Raw genomic sequence first — 21261 nt, 5'->3', positions numbered from 1 at the left:
ACAATTTTTATGCTGAAAAAGCCCCCCTCGGCTTATACTCGAGTGAGGGTCCCACTTGGGTCAATACGTTTTCCAAGTTTTTTGTTGTTAAATTAGGTGCCTCGGCTTATATTCGGGTCGACTTATACTAGAGTATATACGGTATTCTCCCTAGTGGGTGGGTGGGGGGGCAACATGGCCTCCATAGAGAGAGAATAAAAGCTATGGCGAGCCACCAAGCCAACAGCATGGCGAGCACAACGAGCCTGCAAGGGGGTTCCATGCATTTGCCTCCCTGTCGGAGTACCGGTGGTCGAAATTCCCATGTCTGTATACTGACTGTTGTAATCCCGAATGTCGGGCGGGCATACCACACCCCCATTACATTACCCTCAACATAATTAGCTTAGATTATTACAAACTGCTCTATTCTAGCTTCATACTAAAGTAGAAATAGTAACAGACTTACATTTTGTACAGTATTTTGCCTCATCTTCCCTAGACAGACCTGACCTGAACTGCTGTAATAAAAAGTAATTCAATAGTACAACTAAAGCCCCGAACACACAGTGTTAAAGGCAGACGATATGTACGATAATAATATTTTTTTAACAATGTTATCATACATATTGTTTAATGTGAACAAACGGTAACGATGCGTACCCCTGTGGGTCGTTATCGAACTCCTTTCTCAGATTTTGCCTATATCGTTTAGGACTAGGTGAATATCATTCCTAATTCTCTCTGCACATGTTACATCTGCCCCACCTGCAGTGCATATGGTTTTGTCCATCTAAGAAGGATTTTGTCAGAAAGAGTGAACTAGAATAAGGCCCTTAGTGTAGTCAGTGTGTGCCGATTTGTGACCGGTTGTAGTGTACTGGTATTGGGCTCAATGATCGATCCCAATGTTAACTCTTCGCACAATTTCATACCAGCATCTTGTGGGCTTAGATTCTATTGCTTTATTATTGGAGGCTGATAATGCGCAACAGCCAAATGCACTTTCACCACCATCAGTTATCCTACTACCTTGTGTAACAACTATTCCCCTTTTGGACTTCATTAGCTACTGTTTCAAGTTATTGCGCATTCGGTCAGTGATATGATCCCCTCCATATACAGTGCTGTACACATCATACCAGATGATACACACAAACCTTTTGCCTCAAGCAACTACTTTTCTCAATGGCACTTTTTATATTTAAAGAGTTGCAAACATGTGATGCTGATGCACTGTCAGCTGCCAGTCCCGAGATTTGTAGTGCAACTAATGTTTCTTTCAATAATGACCCTGTTGTTCAAACTTTGATTACTCAAATGATATGTGCAGTAATGCCGCATGGTTCCCCCCTGTAAATGTATTACGTATTATAATAAAAAAAACAACTATTATAACAATAAATCAATGTACTATGACTAAAATAAAAAAAAAAGTACACATATAAAAAAAAAAATTGACCTTTCTTAAAACAAACATTGGTACTTGTATACTATCACGGCTCCCACGATGGGCATCGTACAGGGAAAAATCGCATCGCAAGCCATCGCATGTGATCGCATGCGATGCGATTCCATTTTCATCAAAAATCATGGACATGTGTTGAAATCATGTTAAATGCACCCCAAATGTCCTTTTCATACCCCCACTATCCACGTCGGCGTGGAGTTGAGAATAGAAAGTGTGGCGAGCGCAGCGAGCCACCGAGCCCGAAGCGTGGCGAGCGCTGCGAGCCCCGCGAAGGGACGCGGATACCTGTGAAGCCTGCGAGGGGAAACGGATACCTGTGAAGGTATCCGCGTCCGCTCGCCACGCTTCGGGCTCGCCACACTTTCTATTCTCAACTCCACGCTGACGTGGATAGTGGGGGTATGAAAAGGTCGTAGGACGCGTACCGTCGCCCCTCGTGGGCTCGCTGCGCTCGCCACGCTTCGGGTTGGCATTGATAGTGGGGGTGGTACAGTGTGAAAAATGACATTTGAGGTGCATTTCACATGTTTACTACAATGTCAAGGCATTTGGATGCATTTGTGAATTTTTTTTTCACAAATGCATTAAAAACCCGGTAAAATCGCATCGCATGCCATTACATATGGCATGCGATGGGAGCCGTGATAGTATACAAGTACCCAAACATTTTTTGAACAGTTGATATTGTTTAAGAATTAATGTAACATAATCTAATGTTATAGCTTATTACACTTCAAGTGTTTCACTACAAGTTCCAGCAGAGCTACAGATTGCCAACCTCTGCACTACTGTACATACATTTGAAAGAAGGGTGTGCTATATCCTCAGTTATGCCACTGTGATTGGACATGCTGCACTCAGGAATATTGCTGCTTACATTGGGGGGTGTTCAATGTTGGGTCACAACTGTCGGGCTGGCCTGACAGCCGTGACCCTGTCCCGTTCGGCCCGCTCGATGCTCATTTCTCAGGTGGGATTCAATGTCCCGCCTGCCGAGCGCCGACAAGGGGGCGTGGCCGGGAGAGTGCCAGGAATTGGCCAGCTGCGGCCAGGAGCGCATCAATTCCCGGCCATTCTCGGCAGAACGAGTCCGACTGCTTGTGAAGTTGGGCTCGTCCTGCCAAGATCCCTTGTTCAATGCTGTCGAGGAAGACAGTATTGAATAGGGTCCCGCCACCATCCCATTGTGTCTAGAACAGAGACACTTTCAAACCACGTCTCCAAAGTGGGCAATACATTACTGTATCCTTTGGGGCATTGGTTTACCTAATGTTACATTAACAGTTACTGTTCTGTCATATGATCTAGCTCAGTGTTGTCAAACTCATGGCCCTCCAGCTGTTGTGGAACTACAAGTCCCAGCATGCCCTGCCACAGATTTTATATAATGGTTTGCTAAAACTGTGGAAGGGCATGCTGGGACATGTAGTTCCACAACAGCTGGAGGGCCATGAGTTTGACACCACTGATAGCTTAATGGGGCAGAGGGAAATTCTAGGAATATACTGATGGTAACAATGGGGTCAGAAAGAGTCTGGGAACCACTGATTCTTCAGCAGAATGGTTTCGCACATACCTCTACTATCATCTTCACCGTTGGCAGCGTTGTTGCAATGTTCTGAGGGTGTGGAGGTCGCACCGTTATTGGCACACAGCCTGCATACAGACAGCCATAAAATGCTGCAATCAGATCTATTCCTGCAGGAAAGAATCAGATAAGGTCATCGTATTTATTCATGCGAGTTCTTGTCACCACAGATCACAGACTCCGAAGTCACCCTGCGCTCTGTCTGACCAAAGCACCTTGATCATGTAAAGTAACAGAGGCAGATGTAAGCTGTATTTTGAGGATTCCTGACTTACACTGCGAGTCACACAACAGTATGTGCTGAATGCAATTGACCATTAACATTAAGATATGTACTTAAAGCAAAATATACTACCCAGGTTCTGTCAAACACAAACACAAGAAATTACTATTGCAATACCAGAAGTCAAATCAACATTTCCTGACCAGAATTACAGAATTCCACAGTGTCCAAAATGATTTCAGACTTAGGGGGTATTCAATCTCCCAAATAGCGGTGGGGCCCTATTCAGTGCGGTCTTCCCAGGCAGCATTGAAAATGGATCTCGGCAGAACGGGCCTGCCTTTACAAGCAGTCGGGCTCGTTCTGCCGAGAATGGCTGGAAATTGTCGAGCTCGCGGTCGAAGCTCGGCGATTTTTTCAGTGAGACACAGTGCACATTACTTATAGGTATTATTGCAGTGGTTCCCAACCCTGGTCCTCAAGGGAATCGGTACATCTGTCAGACCAGACTTAGGTCTACAGTCGTTAGGTCGACCCCGGAAGGTCGACTGGCCCCAAGGTCGACAGGGTTAAAGTTCGACATGGGCCAAGGTTGACATGGGCCAAGGTCGACAGTCATTAGGTCGAAATGAGGTTTTCACTGTTTTTTTACCCGAATGTCGACACAGTCGACATGGACACAGTTGGCGTTGAACCGCAGCCCCTCGCATCGCTCGCGATGCTTCGGGCACGGTGCCTTGCTACACTCGGCACACTATTTTATACTCCCACCACGCCCTAGTGGATGGTAGGGCATGAAATACCGCCTGTCGGCACAAAAAACAGTGAAAAGCTCATGTCGACCTAATGACTGTCGACTTAAACCAATGTCGACCTTGGCCCATGTCGACATTAAGTCATGTCGACCTTGGCCCATGTCGACATTAAGTCATGTCGACCTTGGTCCATGTCGACCTTGGTCCATGTCGACCTTGGTCCATGTCGACCTTTAACCCTGTTGACCTTGGGGCCAGTCGACCTTCCGGGGTCGACCTAAGTGTGGTCTGACAGATGACCGTTTCCCTCCTCACGTACCCACAACAGTGCATGTTTTGCAGGTCTCCACACAGAATCACAAGTGCTATAATTATCTCCACCTGTGATCTTTTCAAATGTGCCTGAATAATGAGTGCACCTGCCGGGTGACCTGGAAAACGTGCACTGTTGGGGGTACTTGAGGACCAGGGTTGGGAACCACTGTATTATTGAAACAAGTACATTCCCTTTGTGCTCCTGGCAGACTACAATAAAAAGTTTAAAAAAAAAATTAACACAAATTAAGTTTTTCATAAACAAAAATTGTACCTGGAGGATACACCAGAGCCACGTGATCTCCATCCTGTAGGTGCCCTCTTTCCATTAACATCACTGCTATCTTTTCAGCTCGCTTGTGCAGTTGGCTACATGTGAGAGAGTTGGCTATTGTTCCCTGAGGATAGATATAGACCATGATACAGCAAGCAGTAAGGTACAGACACTTCTGAGACACTTCTGACTTCTAAGTCAGTTTCAAAACACAACTTCTGCACAATTCCCAGCAATAATGTCACAAATGAAAATAAAAGAAATGTGGGCAGGACTAAAAGACCGGAATGATATCACTTATCCCCGCCATCTAGTTGTAGACCCTCAAATTACCGTAATTTCCCCATCTTTGGGGTGTGAACTGATTGCACAAGTCTGGCCCGCCTGAAAAGTGATCTCCCGGAGAGGAGAAACAAAAAGTAGTGGAGTATGAATAATGTGTATATATAGTAATATTTATGCCCTTATCAGTTCTTATATAGATCAATATAGACAGAGCTGTCCATAACTAATTTGATTCCCTAGGAAAGATTTTGGTTGTGCATCCTAGCACCCCATCACAGGAGCAGCAACCATCAACTCAAAGCATTCCTCATTTTTGTGCCCTTGCCAGCAACAACATTGGCGCCCCCTCCCCCATATTTTAAAAAGGTACATTGTGTGCCAAAGGCGTGTAGGACAAAAAAAGGGTGTAATCTTGCTGGAAATGGGTATGGTCACATAGTTATGATGATCTAGGCTCGGGATGCCCCTAGGTTGCTTCTAGGTTCTGAATATATTCTGGGATTGAGAAATATTTATTTTCAAGGCTCTTAATGCCCATACACACAGGGCGACTTTGAGCTGAAAGCCGCTTAAAACAGCGAGTTTGTGCGGCTTTCAGCTCAAAGCCGCCCAGTGTGTATGGCCTGGCAATGAGCGGTGAGCGCTGCTGCATCATCGCCGGGAAAGCCGCTAATCTGCTCGTATTACCAGCAGATGAGCGGCTTTGAGGATGGCTTTGCAGGGTGCTGCACTATGCAAAGCCATCTGCCCCCCGCTGTCGGCGCTGGGCAGGGGGAAAGCGGCTCAGTGTGTGTATGCACTGAGCCGATTTCCCCCCCCCCAGCGATAAAAAGGTTAATTGCTGTCCCATACACGCTGGGCAAAATCGCTCAGTGTGTATGGACTTTAACACAAAGACTTGTTTTGAAGGGAATGGAAAAAAAAAAGAAAGCACTAAAACTAACCTACTATATGGTTTAAAAACATCCCAGTGATGCATTTAACATGCTTTCCATGCAGTTTGCAATTATTATGCTTCTATCACCATAGTATTGGTACTTCGCATTCATCCATTGCACCTACGGCTGATGGGGCTTTACAGTCTTATGCACAGTGTTATCTCTTTAGGACACAATGGCACTGACTGTCTAATGAGCTTCCAATGCCATACTGACCCGTGAAAGCACCATAAAACAGATAGGTGTGAAGGAGCCCTCAAATATCATCCGCCCTGCCACAGAAAATGTTCTAACACACAGTCATGTTCTCATTTAATAATATACTGCAAAAGGTAGAGGAAAGTAATATACATTTGCTAGGAATGTCTTCAGCAATACAGGAAATCAAAAATCATTAACATATTTTGGAACTTCACAATTTGTACTCATTAATTCATCAACAGTGTAAAATATACATATTGTGTTTCTGGGAAAAATGATTTCATCTCCTCTTTTCACAACTCAACTCGCTGCATTAGGTGGGGTTTTACAGAGCAGGATTAATCTCAGACATAGGAAGATTCAATATACAGTAGCACAATGAGCAGATGTCTTACCCTGGAGTTTAATAAGGTATAAAGCACATGATCGGGCGTTGTTTGGGCTCTCCACTGTAGAACTTCAGACAAGAATAAAAACTATGGAAAAGAAATGCAAATAAGTCAAAATCTATGTATACATATAGATCATAAAATCAAATACATATTGATTCATTCAGTACAGTTGACTTGGCGGTTACAGTGAGAAGCCTCCATAATCCACAGCAAGTTGGAGCTTGCATGTACACAATAAAATGAGAGAATGAAATATAGCTGCATCACTCTGGGTTACGCTCCCTTTCGTGTTGTTTTTTATTACAAATATCTGAGTACCATCTTTTAAAGGCTTCAGCACTGTGAAAAGTCTCTGCCGACATTGCGAAGTTCACCTAACCAATGTAAGGTAACCACAAGGCATGATAGTAGTACAATGCTATTATACTGTTCACCTACACAGAACACCACAACCAGCATTATTGGTTGATGATGCTTCCTACCATCCAGAATTCTCCGTTAGCATGCAGGGCTGGATTAAGCTTTTGGGGAGCTTCGGGGTACTTTAGACGGAGGCGCCCTCCCCTCTTGTCAGCACTACTCCCATGGTTATACTCGCTGTGTGTGTTGCTCTTCCCACAACAGCAAATGCCTATACCCACATCCAGAACTGGGTTTAGACCTCATGGGGCCATTAAGTTAGTTATCAGGTCGGACCCCCTCCATCAACAATTTCACACACACGCACACGCACACACTGTCTGTCCCCCCTACACACTTCCTGGTCTGGATAATTTTCTCAACAAAAGTCATCCACAGGTTCATACTCATACAGAATGTTAGATAGATACATTGCTTAAGGGCCACAAATAATGAGTTTTTCCTTGGTCTGCTGGTGTTGGACTCTGCAGAGGGCCAGCTAGTAAGCTAGTCACTTGGTGTATAGTGGATGTAATTACTACTTTAACCGCAGCATATTCCACGTTTTGAATTTCCTAGTTAGATAGCATAGTGCAGGCCTTTGTGAATATTTCAATGATTAAATATGATCACTTATTTACTGTATCAACTTATTTTTTAACAAGGGCAAAGCAAACACATTGGCCCTGAAGTATACAATGTCTATGCCAGATGTAGTGGAATATTTTTTTTTTTTTTGCCACTGCACATTCGCCAAAGCTGTTATGTGTACGCAGAGCAAATGACTCATGAGAGAACACCTGTGAGCGTATGGGGGTGTAACAGGGGATAGCTAGAAAAATGCAGGTGTGTCGGGAGCATTGTGTATGCATTTCTTAAGGTGCGTACACACTGGCACATATATCGGCTGTTTGACAAAGTCTGAGATATCAATGGACCATTGGCCAGTGTGCACCATCGATATATATCTGTGAACAACGTTGTTCATAGATATATCGCGTTGGCTGTGCAACACAGCCAAAGCCATATCAGTGCAGCTTTCCGTATACGGATGAACCACCAACCACCCATACAGCTGTTGCAGGAGCAGCCGGTGATTGACAGCTCAATGGGCGGGCACATGCAAATGTTTCCGCCCAGTTGTGATGTCAGTACAAGCGGATCGGACAGCATTTATTGAGAACACGCTGCCCAATCCATCTGTAGATATATCTGTTGATCTGCAGATATATCAACTAGTGTGCACCCAGTTTCAGTCATCCCCCAAAGTTACCCATGCCTAAGTGGTGCCCTCACAGAGAAACCCCGGCGTCTTAGGAGAGTGACGCAGAGGTCTGACTGATGTGCGTCTGACGTCTCTGCTTTATGTACGTCAGCTACAAATGTGAGACAACAGCAGTGGGTGTCTCTAAACACAAGGCGGAGGTTGAAATATTAGCATATTTTCGCAAGTCCACTTAGATATCGCAGCTGCGTATGAGACTGATCGCATCAACAAACCAGACCCATTATACAAAACAATGTATATATTAAAAGGACAACATACAAAAGAAAAAAATGTTCCATAATGGAATCTAAGATCACGGGACTCTGCTAAGTGCAGCTGTACTAAATGACAAAGACTGATACGGTAATGTGTGCTTGTGCAATGATGCAAGCCTGTGCCTGGAATCAGCCTTTGTTTCTTTCCTTTATACCACATATGACTCACCCTGAGCACTGACAAAACAACTAGATTCGCAATTACAAAACAACCTCAGAGCTCCAGGTCTGAGTCGTTGCTCATGTAGAAAGCTGTATTTTAGGTCACAGTGGTACACTAAGCTAAGCGGCAGTTTGTGACCACATGACATTATTGTGTGTTCCATTTACAATTAGGGAAAATAGGTAATGCGCAACTGCCAGGAATACCACTTGTTCAACCCTTATTCATCAGAATTTGGTCTGCTGTAGCTAGATCAACCCACTAAAGGTGGATGGATGTAGCATGCACATGAAAGCCATAGTGTCCCATGGGGGCAAGGAGAAAAGTAAGAATAATTTCAAAACTAGATGCGTTTATTTTTATTATCAATTAACTCAATGCAAAGTGAATGAACAGGAGAGAAATCTAATCAACTCAATATTTGGTGCGACCGCCTCTTTGCCTTCAAAAAATAATTCTTCCAGGTACACTTGCACAGGGATTTTGTAGGATTATAGTCAGGTGTATGATTAACCAGTCATCATTGTTATATGTAGGTTGAAACAGTCATTAACTGAAACAGAAACAGCTGTGTAGGAGGCTTAAACCTGGGTGAGAGACAGACAAACTTTGCTACAAAGGTGAGGATTTGGAAGACCAATTTCAAAGGTCACATACCATAGCAAGACTGAGGACAGAAACAAGACACAAGGTACTTATACTATCAAAAAGGTCTCTCCCAAGCAAAGATTTCAATGCAGACTGGAGTTACAAGATGTGCTGTTCAAGCTCTTTTGAAGAACAAAAAATTGGCAACATTGAGGACTGCAGACACACTGGTCAGCCAAGGAAAATCAGTGAATCATAAGAAAGACACATCATGCTTACTTCCCCTTGAAAATGGAAGATGACCAGAAATCCCATCAGCTCAAAACTGCAAAAAACCTGTGAGGCCCAGATACACCCATCTACTTTGCGGAGATGTCCGACAAGAAGTGATCTTCATGGAAGAATTACGGACAAAAAGCTATACATTCGACGTGGAAACAAGGTCAGTTGACTCAACTATGTATGAAAACATTAGAACAGTGGTGCAGAAAATAGCAGCAGGTGCTCTAGACTGAGGAGTCAGAATGTTAAATATTTGGCTTGTTTGCTGCAGGCTGGAGACCAGTACAATAATGTGTGTATGCAGGCAATCGAGAAACATGGTGGAGGTTTCTTGCAAGTTTAGGGCTTCATTTCAGCAAATAGAGTGGGGAATTTGGTCAGGATTAAAGGTGTCCTCAATGCTGAGAAATACAGCAGGTTCTTATCCATCATGAGAAGACACCTGATTGGCTCCAAATTCATTCTGTAACCCAAACATACTAACAACTAGCCCTAGAAGTGATTATATGGCCCCTGATTTTATCATCACCAAGTCTATCTGGGATTACTTGGACACAGAAGGATTTCAGCAAACCTACCTCCACAGAGGATCGGTCATTAGTTCTCCAAGATGTTTTCAAAAACCTTCCTACAGAGTTCCTTCAAAAACTGTGCGCAAGTGTACCTAGAAACATGTATGTGGTTTTGAAGCCAAAAGGGTGGCGACACCATAAATTAATTTCATTTACAGGTCTTCACACATTTAGAAATCTTCAAATATGTTACTAAGGAACTGAGGGGTAGATTTATTAAGCTCATTGAAGTATAAAGTGTCTGGTTTTTATCACCGGCCAATCAGCTCCTACCTGTCATTTTTCAATCCAAGCCTGTAGCTTCACAGTTAGGAGCTGATTGGCCGGTGATAAAAAACAGACATTTTATCACTTCACCGAGCTTAATAAATCTACCCCTGAATTTCTCCCATATAGCCTTTAAGAGAAGGATAACATACTGTAGGTTGATTCTCCCATATAAAAAATGCTTGGGACCAGAAGTATTTTGGATTTAAGATGTTTAAACATTTTGGAGTATTTGTAAAACATAATGAGAGATCTTGGGGATGGGAACCAAGTATAAAAAGAGATCAATTGATGAAAGAACAATAACTGGATTGGCTGTGAGGGGATCAGGTGACAACTTCCAAGATGGCTGCACCAATGTTTGAGTTTTGGATGCAACTCTGGCATGCAGCACGCAGGCCTGAATCCCGGAGAGATTGAAAAAAATGAGCAGAGTGCAGTAGGAAGCAGTGTTTGGTGACTGCTTAATGCTGAAAGGAGCGCTGTACTGCGGCAGCGTGGACAGTCCTCAATATTTGCTGAGAAGGACATGAAGATCCTAGCACTATGTGTGAGCAGCGCTCCCAGGGGGTGGACCAAATCGCCAGCCTGGAGAAGCACCTCACTGGTAAACAAGTACTTTCTTTACTCCGGATTAGGGGCAATATTTTCACAACATAAATTTAACTTCAGAAACTAAAAAGCCTTATAAAGCTCTAAAAACTGCTTCTCATATGTGTCACGTTCACCAATGCTTGTGGTTGTGTCCCAGACTACACGCATTGTGTGTGGAGATTCATAAATATTTCAGAGATGTTCTTATCATCTTGTTCCATTTTACAACTTCTCGGAGCTGGTGATAAGAACGATAAGATAAAAAGAAGCAGCAGCCACAATGAAAAGCCTTTTGCATTGGCGGATCACAGACACAGAGCGGAGTTTTTCCTTGTAGAAGGTCTTTTTTGGTTAGAATGCAGATTTCTTATCAGTTTAGAATTCATTGAAAGGAGAGTGCATCAAGTGTAGAAAACAATATACAACAGTTCTTTACAACATGGATAATTATTTATAAATTGCAAGCATAAATGCTTCACACTCACTTCACTGTATGCCACAGAGTAGCTTCATTATGTTTTTATGCTATGTAGTCATTATGTAGACATCCAGAATGTCAGCATGATCACAATGTGAATGTCCAGGCTGAGGGCAACAGTTGGGATTCCGCCTGTCGTGTCTCCGACAATAATATAGCTACTGTCAGGAGCCTGATTTACATGGGCTATTTTCCCTTGTGTGGGTCCACGACCCCCATAGAGGGAGAATCGAATAGGTGGCGAGCTGCCCATAGCGTGGCAAGCCCGCAAGAGGCTTGAATGTGTTGCCCCCCTGTCAGGCTCTCGGCAGTCGGGATTCTGATGTCGGAGAAACGACCGTCGGAATACTGGCTGTCAGTTGGTTGTACTATAACCTAGTTAAAACTGTTTTTATGCCCATCAATTTCTTGCATCCTGGGGGAAGATGATATCAGGAAAGAACATGACTGAGGTGGGTGGCACAATACTACATTTTCAAATATAGTGAGACCTTAGCTGGACTATTAATAGGCTACTCATTGTTGGATTCTTCCCTTGCCAAACAAACTTGCCACATGCCACCTAAAGTGTTCTCAGAAAGGACAAAAGGACTTTTGCAGGTAGGGTCTAAAATAGATACAGAAACTTGGGGAAGAACCCATCACTTAAACAGATGTTTACATGTTTCACAGCTATATACTGTTTTCTCCTGGGCAGCAATGAATACCAATGCCTTTCATTTAAAACAAGCAACCTTCATTACTTTACCACTGTCTGTAAAACACAAGTAATAGTGGAAAGAGGTTATAGTAAAGTTGTCCCAATAAAATAAAAAAGTATTGCCTAATAATGGAAAAATCTTGTTATCAGGAATTTCTGACTCCAATAGATGGCTGCATTGCAGACATTCAGGCAGAAAGTTTGGTAGAAATAGGGGAAAACACAGTATTCCTCCATAATCATAAATTTACCTTCAATGCTAATAAACTGCAACTTACTTAATTGTAGATTTGTACTGAATGTATTTGTTTAGTTATATTTTTTAAATTGTAATTGCTGCTCAATGTATGCTTCATACCCTTATGGGACATACACACGGGGAGATTTGTGCTACATCGATTGAAGCACAAATTGCTCAGTGTGTATGCCCCCTAGTGATAGCGATGCGCCCCGCTCATCATTCAAGCATGCAGTATATATCTAGTCAGATCACTTAGCAAGATACCGCAAATCGCCTGCGCTTTAAGAAGAGATCTGAGCGATCTATGACACCCTCACTACTGTAATACCCACCCATTAATTCCCTTTTTTTCTTAACACAAATCTACTATACAAAATGGCTCAGCACAAATCTCTTCTGCAAATCTCTTATGGGGACTACACACGGGGAGTTGCGGCTAGCGTTACGAGTTATGCAAGATCACTCAGCACACATCGATGTGTGCTGAGTGATCTGGTAGGACCAGTGTTCAACATTGGCCCTGACGGTGATGAGATTAATAGCCAGCATCCTGGATAATAATGGAAGGGCGATAGCGGTGCGCGGACCGTGTATCACTATGGCTTTACACACGGAGCGATGCAGGGGCATTTTCTAGAGGGATTGCTTACCTCAAATCTCCCTGTGTGTATGCCCCATTGAGCTATCTTGGTTCATTATGTTTTTCTTTAAAAAAAATATAAACTGAAAATACAGCAGTAGGAAAAGGGTAAGGTAGAGAGATTATGTTAGAAATTAACTGTAAGAAAAGGCCCACTGAATCCCTTATGGGTGATTTGTTCCATGTTATCAAATCGTTTCTCCTGCTACACTTTATGATGGCGTTTCCATAACAACGTATACTAATTCTATACCCGCCACTCCATTTCATCCTCTAAGTGCCATGGCGCTGGTTTTTCATATGTGAATATGTCCAATGTACAACTAGATTCAGTAAAATTCAAAATGCTTTACAATTATATTGTGTATTTTTCTACATATGATAATCACTGTTCAAAATGCTCATTTTATTGTTACCAGACTATGGGGGGTATTCAATGTTTAGGTCACGGCGGTCGAGTGTGCTCGACCGCCGTGACCCTGTCCTGTTCTCGGTCAGCTCGACCGAGAACATGCAGGCGGGATTCAATGCGAGAAGGGGGCGTGGCCGCGAGTAGCTTGTGAAGTCGGGCTCCTTCTGCTGAGAAACCCTGATCAATGCTGTAGGGCCCGGCGACCATCTCCCCGTGGCGACCTTTTCATCTGGTTGCCGATGAAAAGGAGACATTGAGCGATATATCGCATCTTATGGTGCCCATACACTAGGGCTATGCTGCATACAATCCTTCGATTTCGGCCACATCTGCACAATAAAACGAAGGATTGTATTCATGTCGAATGTGTCATCTGACGGGATGCGCTGGCCCGCTGGTCAAATGTTGCGTTGATAGATATTATGTGCTGCACATAATATTGATCGAATTGCATGAGCGATCGCATTGTGGTTTTTAACCACATGCGATCGCTCGCAATGCGAGCATCAGAGGTAGGAGCGCTGGTGTCTGGCTTTGGTTTCGGGGAGTGGGCGGCAGGAGCACTGGTGGCGGTGTAGCAGAGCGCTGTGCAGGAGGGCTGGCATGTGGCGATGGTCAGCGGCAGATGGCAGAATTTGAAAAAACTTTCAAAAGACTGGGCAGCCCTCTGATTGGCTGAGAGAGAGAGCTCAGAGGGCCGCCCAGTGTTTTAAAAAAAAAAAAAAAAATCTTATTCTGCCGCCCGCCAGCCCTCCCGCACAGCGTGATCTGCTACACCGCCACTCGCCCTTTTCCAGCACCCAACGTGGCTTGCGAAATCGGGTGCTGTAATAAATGCACTTGGGCATCATAAGTTGCAATCAGATGCGATGGGACATCGCACTGCAAAGCTGCAACGCATCTGATCACACAAGTGTATGGGCACCATTATACAGAGCAATTGCAAAATAAAAACTATTACCTTTCTTGCCTGATCATTGTCTTCTATCTGTCCCAAATCCCTTCCACTGGCCTGGGCAATCCTTTTACCAGAGACAAGGTTCCCCACCATCACAGAGGCAGGGCCAATTTCTACAAAGAAAGATACAGTGCAAATGATTGATATGATTTATCACACATCGCATAATGAAAATAAATTGCACTACTACTGTGGACATTATGGGTAAGCAGCACTAATACTGAGGCCATTATGTGTAAGTGTCACTATTACTGGTGGCATTATGTGTTTAAACAGCACTTCCACTTTGGAAATCTGTTTATACAGTAAGCTGCATTACTACTGTGGATATTATGTGTAAGCGGCACTACTACTGATGGTATTATGTGTTTAAACAGCTCTACTACTAAGGGCAGTATTCAATAACAAATTACGCTATGTGCAGCGAATCCTGTTTAGGATTCGTTGCACATTCGTTAAGGATTCGCTGCACATTCGTTAAGGATTCGCTGCACATTCGCAGGGGTCCAGAGGGCTGCAGCATTTGCTGCCAGCCCTCCCTGTGACCCTATTCAACGCCGTAGGGGTTCGCTGACGGCGAATTTTAACCCCTGCAGGCGAATTTTAACCCCTGCAGTGAGCCGGGGGATGGCGGCAGGCATGGTGATGTAAGCCTCCCTGCCTGCCCCAGATTTTGTGGGGAGAAGGAGGGCTCCCGGGGACACAGGCAGCCAAAGCTGCCCCCCCCCCCCCCCGGAAAGCAGGCAGGGGACGCGGGTAGGGAGCCGATCACTGGTCCTGCTCGTGCATATGTAATGGTGACGTGAATATGAGGGGCTCCTGGCCCCCTGCTTGCGAATGTGTAAAAAAAAAATGTACATTTTTTTCTAAATTAAATATATATTCATGTGCTACGAGCACATGAATAAAAATAGCTTGCCCCTTCACAGAAAAAAAAATCAGATTTTTTTTACACCTAAAAAAAAAACAACCTTTATTTTAAAAGATCACTTTCCAGTTCACCTTAAAAAGATGTCAAAACATTGAAATACACCAGTGAATTGCAGCGAGCATGAAACGGAGAACTGTCCGGCATTCACTGTTCGCTTTCAGCGAACAGTGAACATTGAATAGGGTGAATCACATTTTCTGTGAAAAAGATTCACCGCAAGAAATGAAAACAGCCTGATTCGCCCCCCCCCACCCCCCAAAAAAAAGGTGAATCGGGAGCATTGACTACTGCCCTTTTACGTATAAAAGCTGCACGACAACTGTGGACATTATGTGTAAGCGGCACTAATACTGTGGGTATTATGTGTAAGCTGCACTACTACTGTGGGCATTATGTGTAAGGGGCACTACTAATATTGTGGGCATAGCAAATAAGGGGGTACTAACGTGAGTAAAGGGCACTACTATGTTGTGTAATAAGAATTAGGGACATTATGTGCAGTGTATTAAAAATAAGATTGTGCCACTGTGTGGCATAATTTGAATTGGGTCCACTATTTTGTAGCTGTCGGTACACATTAGGGCGTCATTTGGTTAAGTCGCTCCTCTGCACGTTCGCACAGGGGAGCAGTTTTTTTTTCTTCTGCGCATACACATAATGATGTATGCGCATGTGCAGGGTCCCTGGGTGAACGTACTTGGCGACTTGCATAAACACTGATCCGTTCGCACAGACCAATGCGGGCCGGGGTCGTGGGGCAACAGAGTCGGGTGTCACCAATGGGATTGCGGACGGAATGGGGTGTGCCAGGACGTCAGCCATCCGCCCTGCCTTTGGCCGTAAGCCCGCAAATAGAAGTTAGGGGTAGATTTATTAAGCTCAGTGAAGGGATAAAGTGTCTGTTTTTTATCACTGGCCAATCAGCTCCTACCTGTGATTTTTCAAACCAAGCCTGTAACTTCACAGTTAGAAGCTGATTGGCCACTGATAAAAACACTTTATCACTTAACCGATCTTAATAAATCTGCCCCTCAGTCTCCACTGACTTCTATATGCATGCCCTGGAGAAATCCTTCAATGGTCGGCGACCATTGAATGATTTCTCCTGCTGCGTGCACTTTTGCGTCTTCGTGAAACATCCCCTCGCATGTTTGCAAGGGGATATGGCGGTGGCAGGCCCTCTGGGACTCCGTAAGCTGTGAGCTTCGCAGGTTGCCGAGTCAACCAGAATCAGGAACATTGTTCCTTTAGACATTTTTGGATGTGAACACAGTCCCTAGCTCCACCTAAAGGGAGGGGGAAAAGTGGCAGGATAATTATTTCTACCACCTCTCCGGTACCATTTTAAACACTGGCACCAGGCATATACTTATCAAAAGGTCAAAATAAGCACAGGGATAAGTGGAATTCTGGGACTATGCCAGCAAAAGTCCTTGGCACCACTAGAACAATCTGAAATGAAGTGCTGCTCCTGACCAGGATAGGTGAATTAGTATCCAACTCTGACAGTGCTGCAAGTATCCAATTTTAGAAGCCACTGAGGAGTAGATGTGTGTCTATATTACAGAGGGCTAAGGGACACGTGCTATTATACAGGTCCCAGGTGACCCATAATAATTTGCAATATAGTGCAGTAGAACGTAGTCTATTCTTACAAATATTCAAGTTTTCATGACATCTCAATACATCTAAAAATGAGCTACTACTAAACATATCCAACATCCATGAGCAGTAGGCAGTCATGTGGTTCAGGTTTACATTCTGATCTTACCTGGCTGTTTTTGTCTTGGTTTAGGAAGGTTGGTTACACACGTGTGAGGGCACATAAGCACATTACATGGGTGGAGTGACCCTTCGAGGAACAGTTGCTTGGTCTCTGACAGGTGAATGCCACCTAAAGGAGTTTTGGGTAGTGTGTTTGCTGGTACCAGAGCTAAACAGTAAACTCCAACTTGATGTATACTGTCAATAGCCTACAGGAAATATAAAAACATTAAAGCAATATAGTAAATAAAATAAAAAACATGGCAACAAATAATCTTTGTCATTTAATATACAATATACTTTAAAAATATATATATTTAAAGGAAGGTTTTTCAATGTTCTGTAACACACATATACAGAACAAAGAAGAAAACAAACAATTTATACACATACATGTGGGAGGCAGGGAAACAAAGTGAGAAGGAAAAAGGGTAATGCAGCAAAGCTAGACATCAACACAGTGTCAAGAAAATAATAAACAGGACAACAAAATCAACTGCTGTCGACTCGGCTGGCTGTGATCTGACCACAGTGCCAGCCCGCTAGGTCTGATATAGAAATTAGACTATCAGCAACACGGATGGAAAATCAGGAAATACTAAAACTTTCCGGCTGTTTCTCAGCGAGGCATTTAGTACTTCAGTCTGAGAATAGCACCTAGTGCTTGCAGTTTCGCTAGTCCTGTTCTACAACTAGTGTTACCCACAAACATAGGGTTCACATGAAAATCCAAAAAAGAGGCCCCCAGTTTGCCATTTTTGTTAACTTTAAAAATTAACTCTACTCCACCTGAACTTGTGTGCAACAATTATGGGACCAAGTCAATTATCTGTGGCTTTTAGCAGGACATTTTCATGACGTGCGCTCCCGATTCCCATGCAATATGCAGTGTATAACCTATGTGAAGAACGTGAGGGGGGTATTCAATTGGTCCCATTTTTTCAGCTAGCCAAAAAACATGGACTAATTCAACCCATGACTATTCAGTTGCATGAGTTTTCACCAGTTTTTAATAATTTTTTGCTGATATCTTTTCACTTTTTTAAAGTTGAAAAGGCACTGGCAAAAAAATGTCGCAAAATTGGCTGTAAATTCACCAAAACACGTAGATTTGCAGTAAATTCACCTATCTACGCAGTTTTCAACAGTACCAGATTTTTGGCCCAGGCGGAAAATTGGCACGCAGATTAACTAGTGTCTATATAAAAGTTTGTAAATAGGTGGGGAAGGGGGGGGGGGGGGGGGTCACATCCACAAGTTCAAAATACCATTTCTAATCAATGCAGCGCATCTACAAACATGTGTCATATGTTTGTTTTTTGCCTTATAGAGAATATTACCTAATAAATTAAATTGGCCCCTATATGTCTTTCTTCAGGATACATTAAAGAGTTTTTGTAGCAACTGTCCGCCCTCACCGCCAGTCCTAGCGGCAGAGCCGAATTTCCCATTAGGCACGTGAGGCACCGGCCTAGGGGCGGCACATGTTTGGGGGCGGCACTTGGATGCCTGTGATAGTACTGTCAGCCCAAAATGTACCAATAACTGCAAAATATCCACTGTACTGTACTATATTCCATCTTAAATAGAGTGTAAATGTATGGGACATGCAGATACTGCCCCTATAAACTGTCCTACTTAGTAAACATTATTGTTGTGCCTAGGGGCGCCCTCATCCCTAAATCCACCCCTGCCTAGCGGACATCCCAACTTTAGCCGATGAAAAGAGTTACAGACCAATGAAGGAGAAGTAACAGACATGTGAGATTTATGGATTTACCGCCTATGACAAAGGTGCAATTATAAAATCTGATACAGTCCGTTTAACTGAATCAAATATAATTTTTACCAATATGATCTTACCTGTAGAACTCTGCTCATCCACTGGAAGCTGTCCTCCTCTGTAGAATCGGGCCGCTGCTCTGCAACGATAACTATCCTCTCATCATGCAGGACATTCACTGAGAAAACTGCTATCCTGCACATAAATAAAACAAGCCATGTGAGCTGGAAGGGAGACATTCGCTTAGATCACGTAAAGAGCATGAAGAATAGGCTTGTGGTGCTCAGCTAAGGCTCAGGCTGTGTTATCGGGTAACTACTGCTCCTTACAAGTGTTTAACATTGGATCCTGTGAAAGAACAGCCAGTGCAGCAAGACTATGACTGTGGCAAAGCGGTAAAGTGGAAGGTAATAATACACCAGCCAATCAGCTCCTAATTGCCATTTTTCACACACAGCTGATAGGCTGGTGCGTTATCACTTTAATCACCCCTTTCTGATCTTTGTGCCACAACCAGCTTTTAACAATGCTTTTTTGTGCCTTTGTTCTCTTTTTGAGGGGTATTCAATGCCCCTGAAGGCGAGAAGTGCCGATAGCTCGCCATCAAGTATTCAACTCCATCCCCTTCACTCGCCGTTTCCACCTCGCTGGCTCCCTGAGGTGAGGTGGAAACGGTGAGTGTGGCCATTAAAATGGTGGGACTCGCTGCATTTGCGTTTAGGGGGATTCCTCCCTTACATTGAATATGGCGAGTGACCATGAGGTTGGCTTCTTTTCGTGAGGAAAAGCCATCCTCGCCGTACAAACCCCCTCACCAGCTGCATTGAATACCGCCCTTTGTCTGAATGACCACTTATAATTATGGCCACCTAGTCTGCCTATTCAAGGGGTGAATAGCAACTTCTATCCTAACCCAATAAAGCTGCTGATTTCATTGAAGGGAAGAGGGGCTTATACAGGTAGGAAGATAATCACCTATACTTTGGTTTGTAAATGGTGGATCAAACATCCTTTATTGATGCCCATTACAGAAGGAATATAGTTGGAGCCCACTTAATAGAGCTATTTGGTACAGCTGGATGCACTGATATGAGGTCTGAGCGCCCTCTGCAATACATCCCACACTCTGATCCTACTGCTGAACACTACTTTATTAAGCAGGCAGCACAGAGGTAAGTAGAGCAAAGAATGGTGCAGAAGGACAGAGGCTTGGTTTCGCTTGGTTTTGTCTTAATGGTGATCTGTCTGTAGAAGAAACAAATCTGTATTCTTGCCCTTCACAGCATTTCAAAGTAATTTCTATAAATAAGACACATTCAACAGCTGTTTCAGCCACCAAGATATGGGTGCAGCAATGGAGATAACAAACAGCCATGTCTTCTGCACAAGTCTAATTTAGTTCTTTCTGTCTCACAGCTGTAATAATCTTATTGTGTGCTATACAATAATAACATAGAAACAGCTTTCTGAAACCCATAGCAAAATCACATTTCTCAGTGGCCAGCCAGGAACAAATATCCTGCAGGCACCTTGCGGGAGTGCAATGGCTGCTGAGGGTAATGTAACAAATGATGTAGTAAGGACAAATCTGTGTGTCAGATTTAAGATGTTGACTGGTCATGTAGCACGCAGCAGGAACATGACGGACATGGGCAAGGAATGCGTAATTACCTGTCGGGTAAAGCTTGCAGCGATGTGAGCTATTTATTGATCGTAAGAAATGCTATTATATCGCCTCCCAGAAATGTAGAAATCTGACAGGTAGCAATAAAGCCAAGACACTCAGGTAGTGTTCATTCTAGCACCCTGCATCTTTCAAAACCCCTGCAGTTCCTCTTGCCTGCCTGGGATGTTGCTCTATGCTGTGGTGCTTCTACCGCATTATGGTCTGTATTTCAGAACTGATATGCAGATCAGACCTGTGCTAGAACCACCACAGCAGAGAGAGACACCCCAGGCAGGGAAGAGGAACTGCACGGGTTTTGAAGATGCAGAGTGCTAAAATGAACTAGGGATAGGGGTGATCGGTAATAGCATATAACTCTTGGATTGGGAAAAACACCAATTAATAGCATTTATCCTGTCAACCGAAAACACAAGTGGAACCAAACTGAAACAACTATAAGGAGGCTACTAGCAAAACAATGGGGGTTATTCTAGTCCATTCTTTCTGACAAAATCCTTCTTAGATGGACAAAACCATGTGCACTGCGGGTGGGGCAGATGTAACTTGTGCAGAGAGAATTAGATTTGGGTGGGGTTTTTCTTCAAAGTGAGATCTATATTGAAGTGTAAAATCATGCAGTCAGTATATTCCCTGCACAGAAACAAAATAACTCACCCAAATCTAATTCTCTCTGCACATGTTACATCTGCCCCCCTGCAGTGCACATGGTTTTGTCCATCTAAGAAGGATTTTGTCAGAAAGAATGAACTAGAATAAACCCCAATGTGTCTAAGCAGTTTTGGCCATGGTCTGAAAATGTGTGGTAACAGTAGAACTGTCCCTTGCAACAAATAAAAACA

The 21261-nt window shown here is 43.6% G+C and overlaps 1 protein-coding gene across 7 annotated transcripts in view; it reads right to left on the bottom strand.

Annotated features, from left to right (window-relative positions):
• DIP2C (DIP2 acetate--CoA ligase C (putative)) overlaps positions 1-21261 on the bottom strand; it is a 420633-nt gene that overhangs the window by 59843 nt on the left and 339529 nt on the right. For 6 of the 7 annotated variants that reach the window (XM_083188980.1, XM_083188978.1, XM_083188981.1 and 3 more), the window contains 6 exons: positions 18816-18930; positions 16960-17161; positions 14261-14370; positions 6425-6505; positions 4606-4729; positions 3027-3148 (listed from right to left, as the gene is read on the bottom strand). In XM_083188980.1, coding sequence (XP_083045106.1) covers positions 3027-3148; positions 4606-4729; positions 6425-6505; positions 14261-14370; positions 16960-17161; positions 18816-18930 — 754 coding nt within the window. The remainder of the gene's footprint in view (positions 1-3026; positions 3149-4605; positions 4730-6424; positions 6506-14260; positions 14371-16959; positions 17162-18815; positions 18931-21261) is intronic. The other variant, XM_083188979.1, reaches the window with a different exon arrangement.

Source organism: Crinia signifera, chromosome 5 (assembly GCF_055691185.1).
Source record: "Crinia signifera chromosome 5, ASM5569118v1, whole genome shotgun sequence".
NCBI lineage: Eukaryota > Metazoa > Chordata > Amphibia > Anura > Myobatrachidae > Crinia > Crinia signifera.
This window is presented reverse-complemented; position numbering and strand designations above follow the sequence as displayed.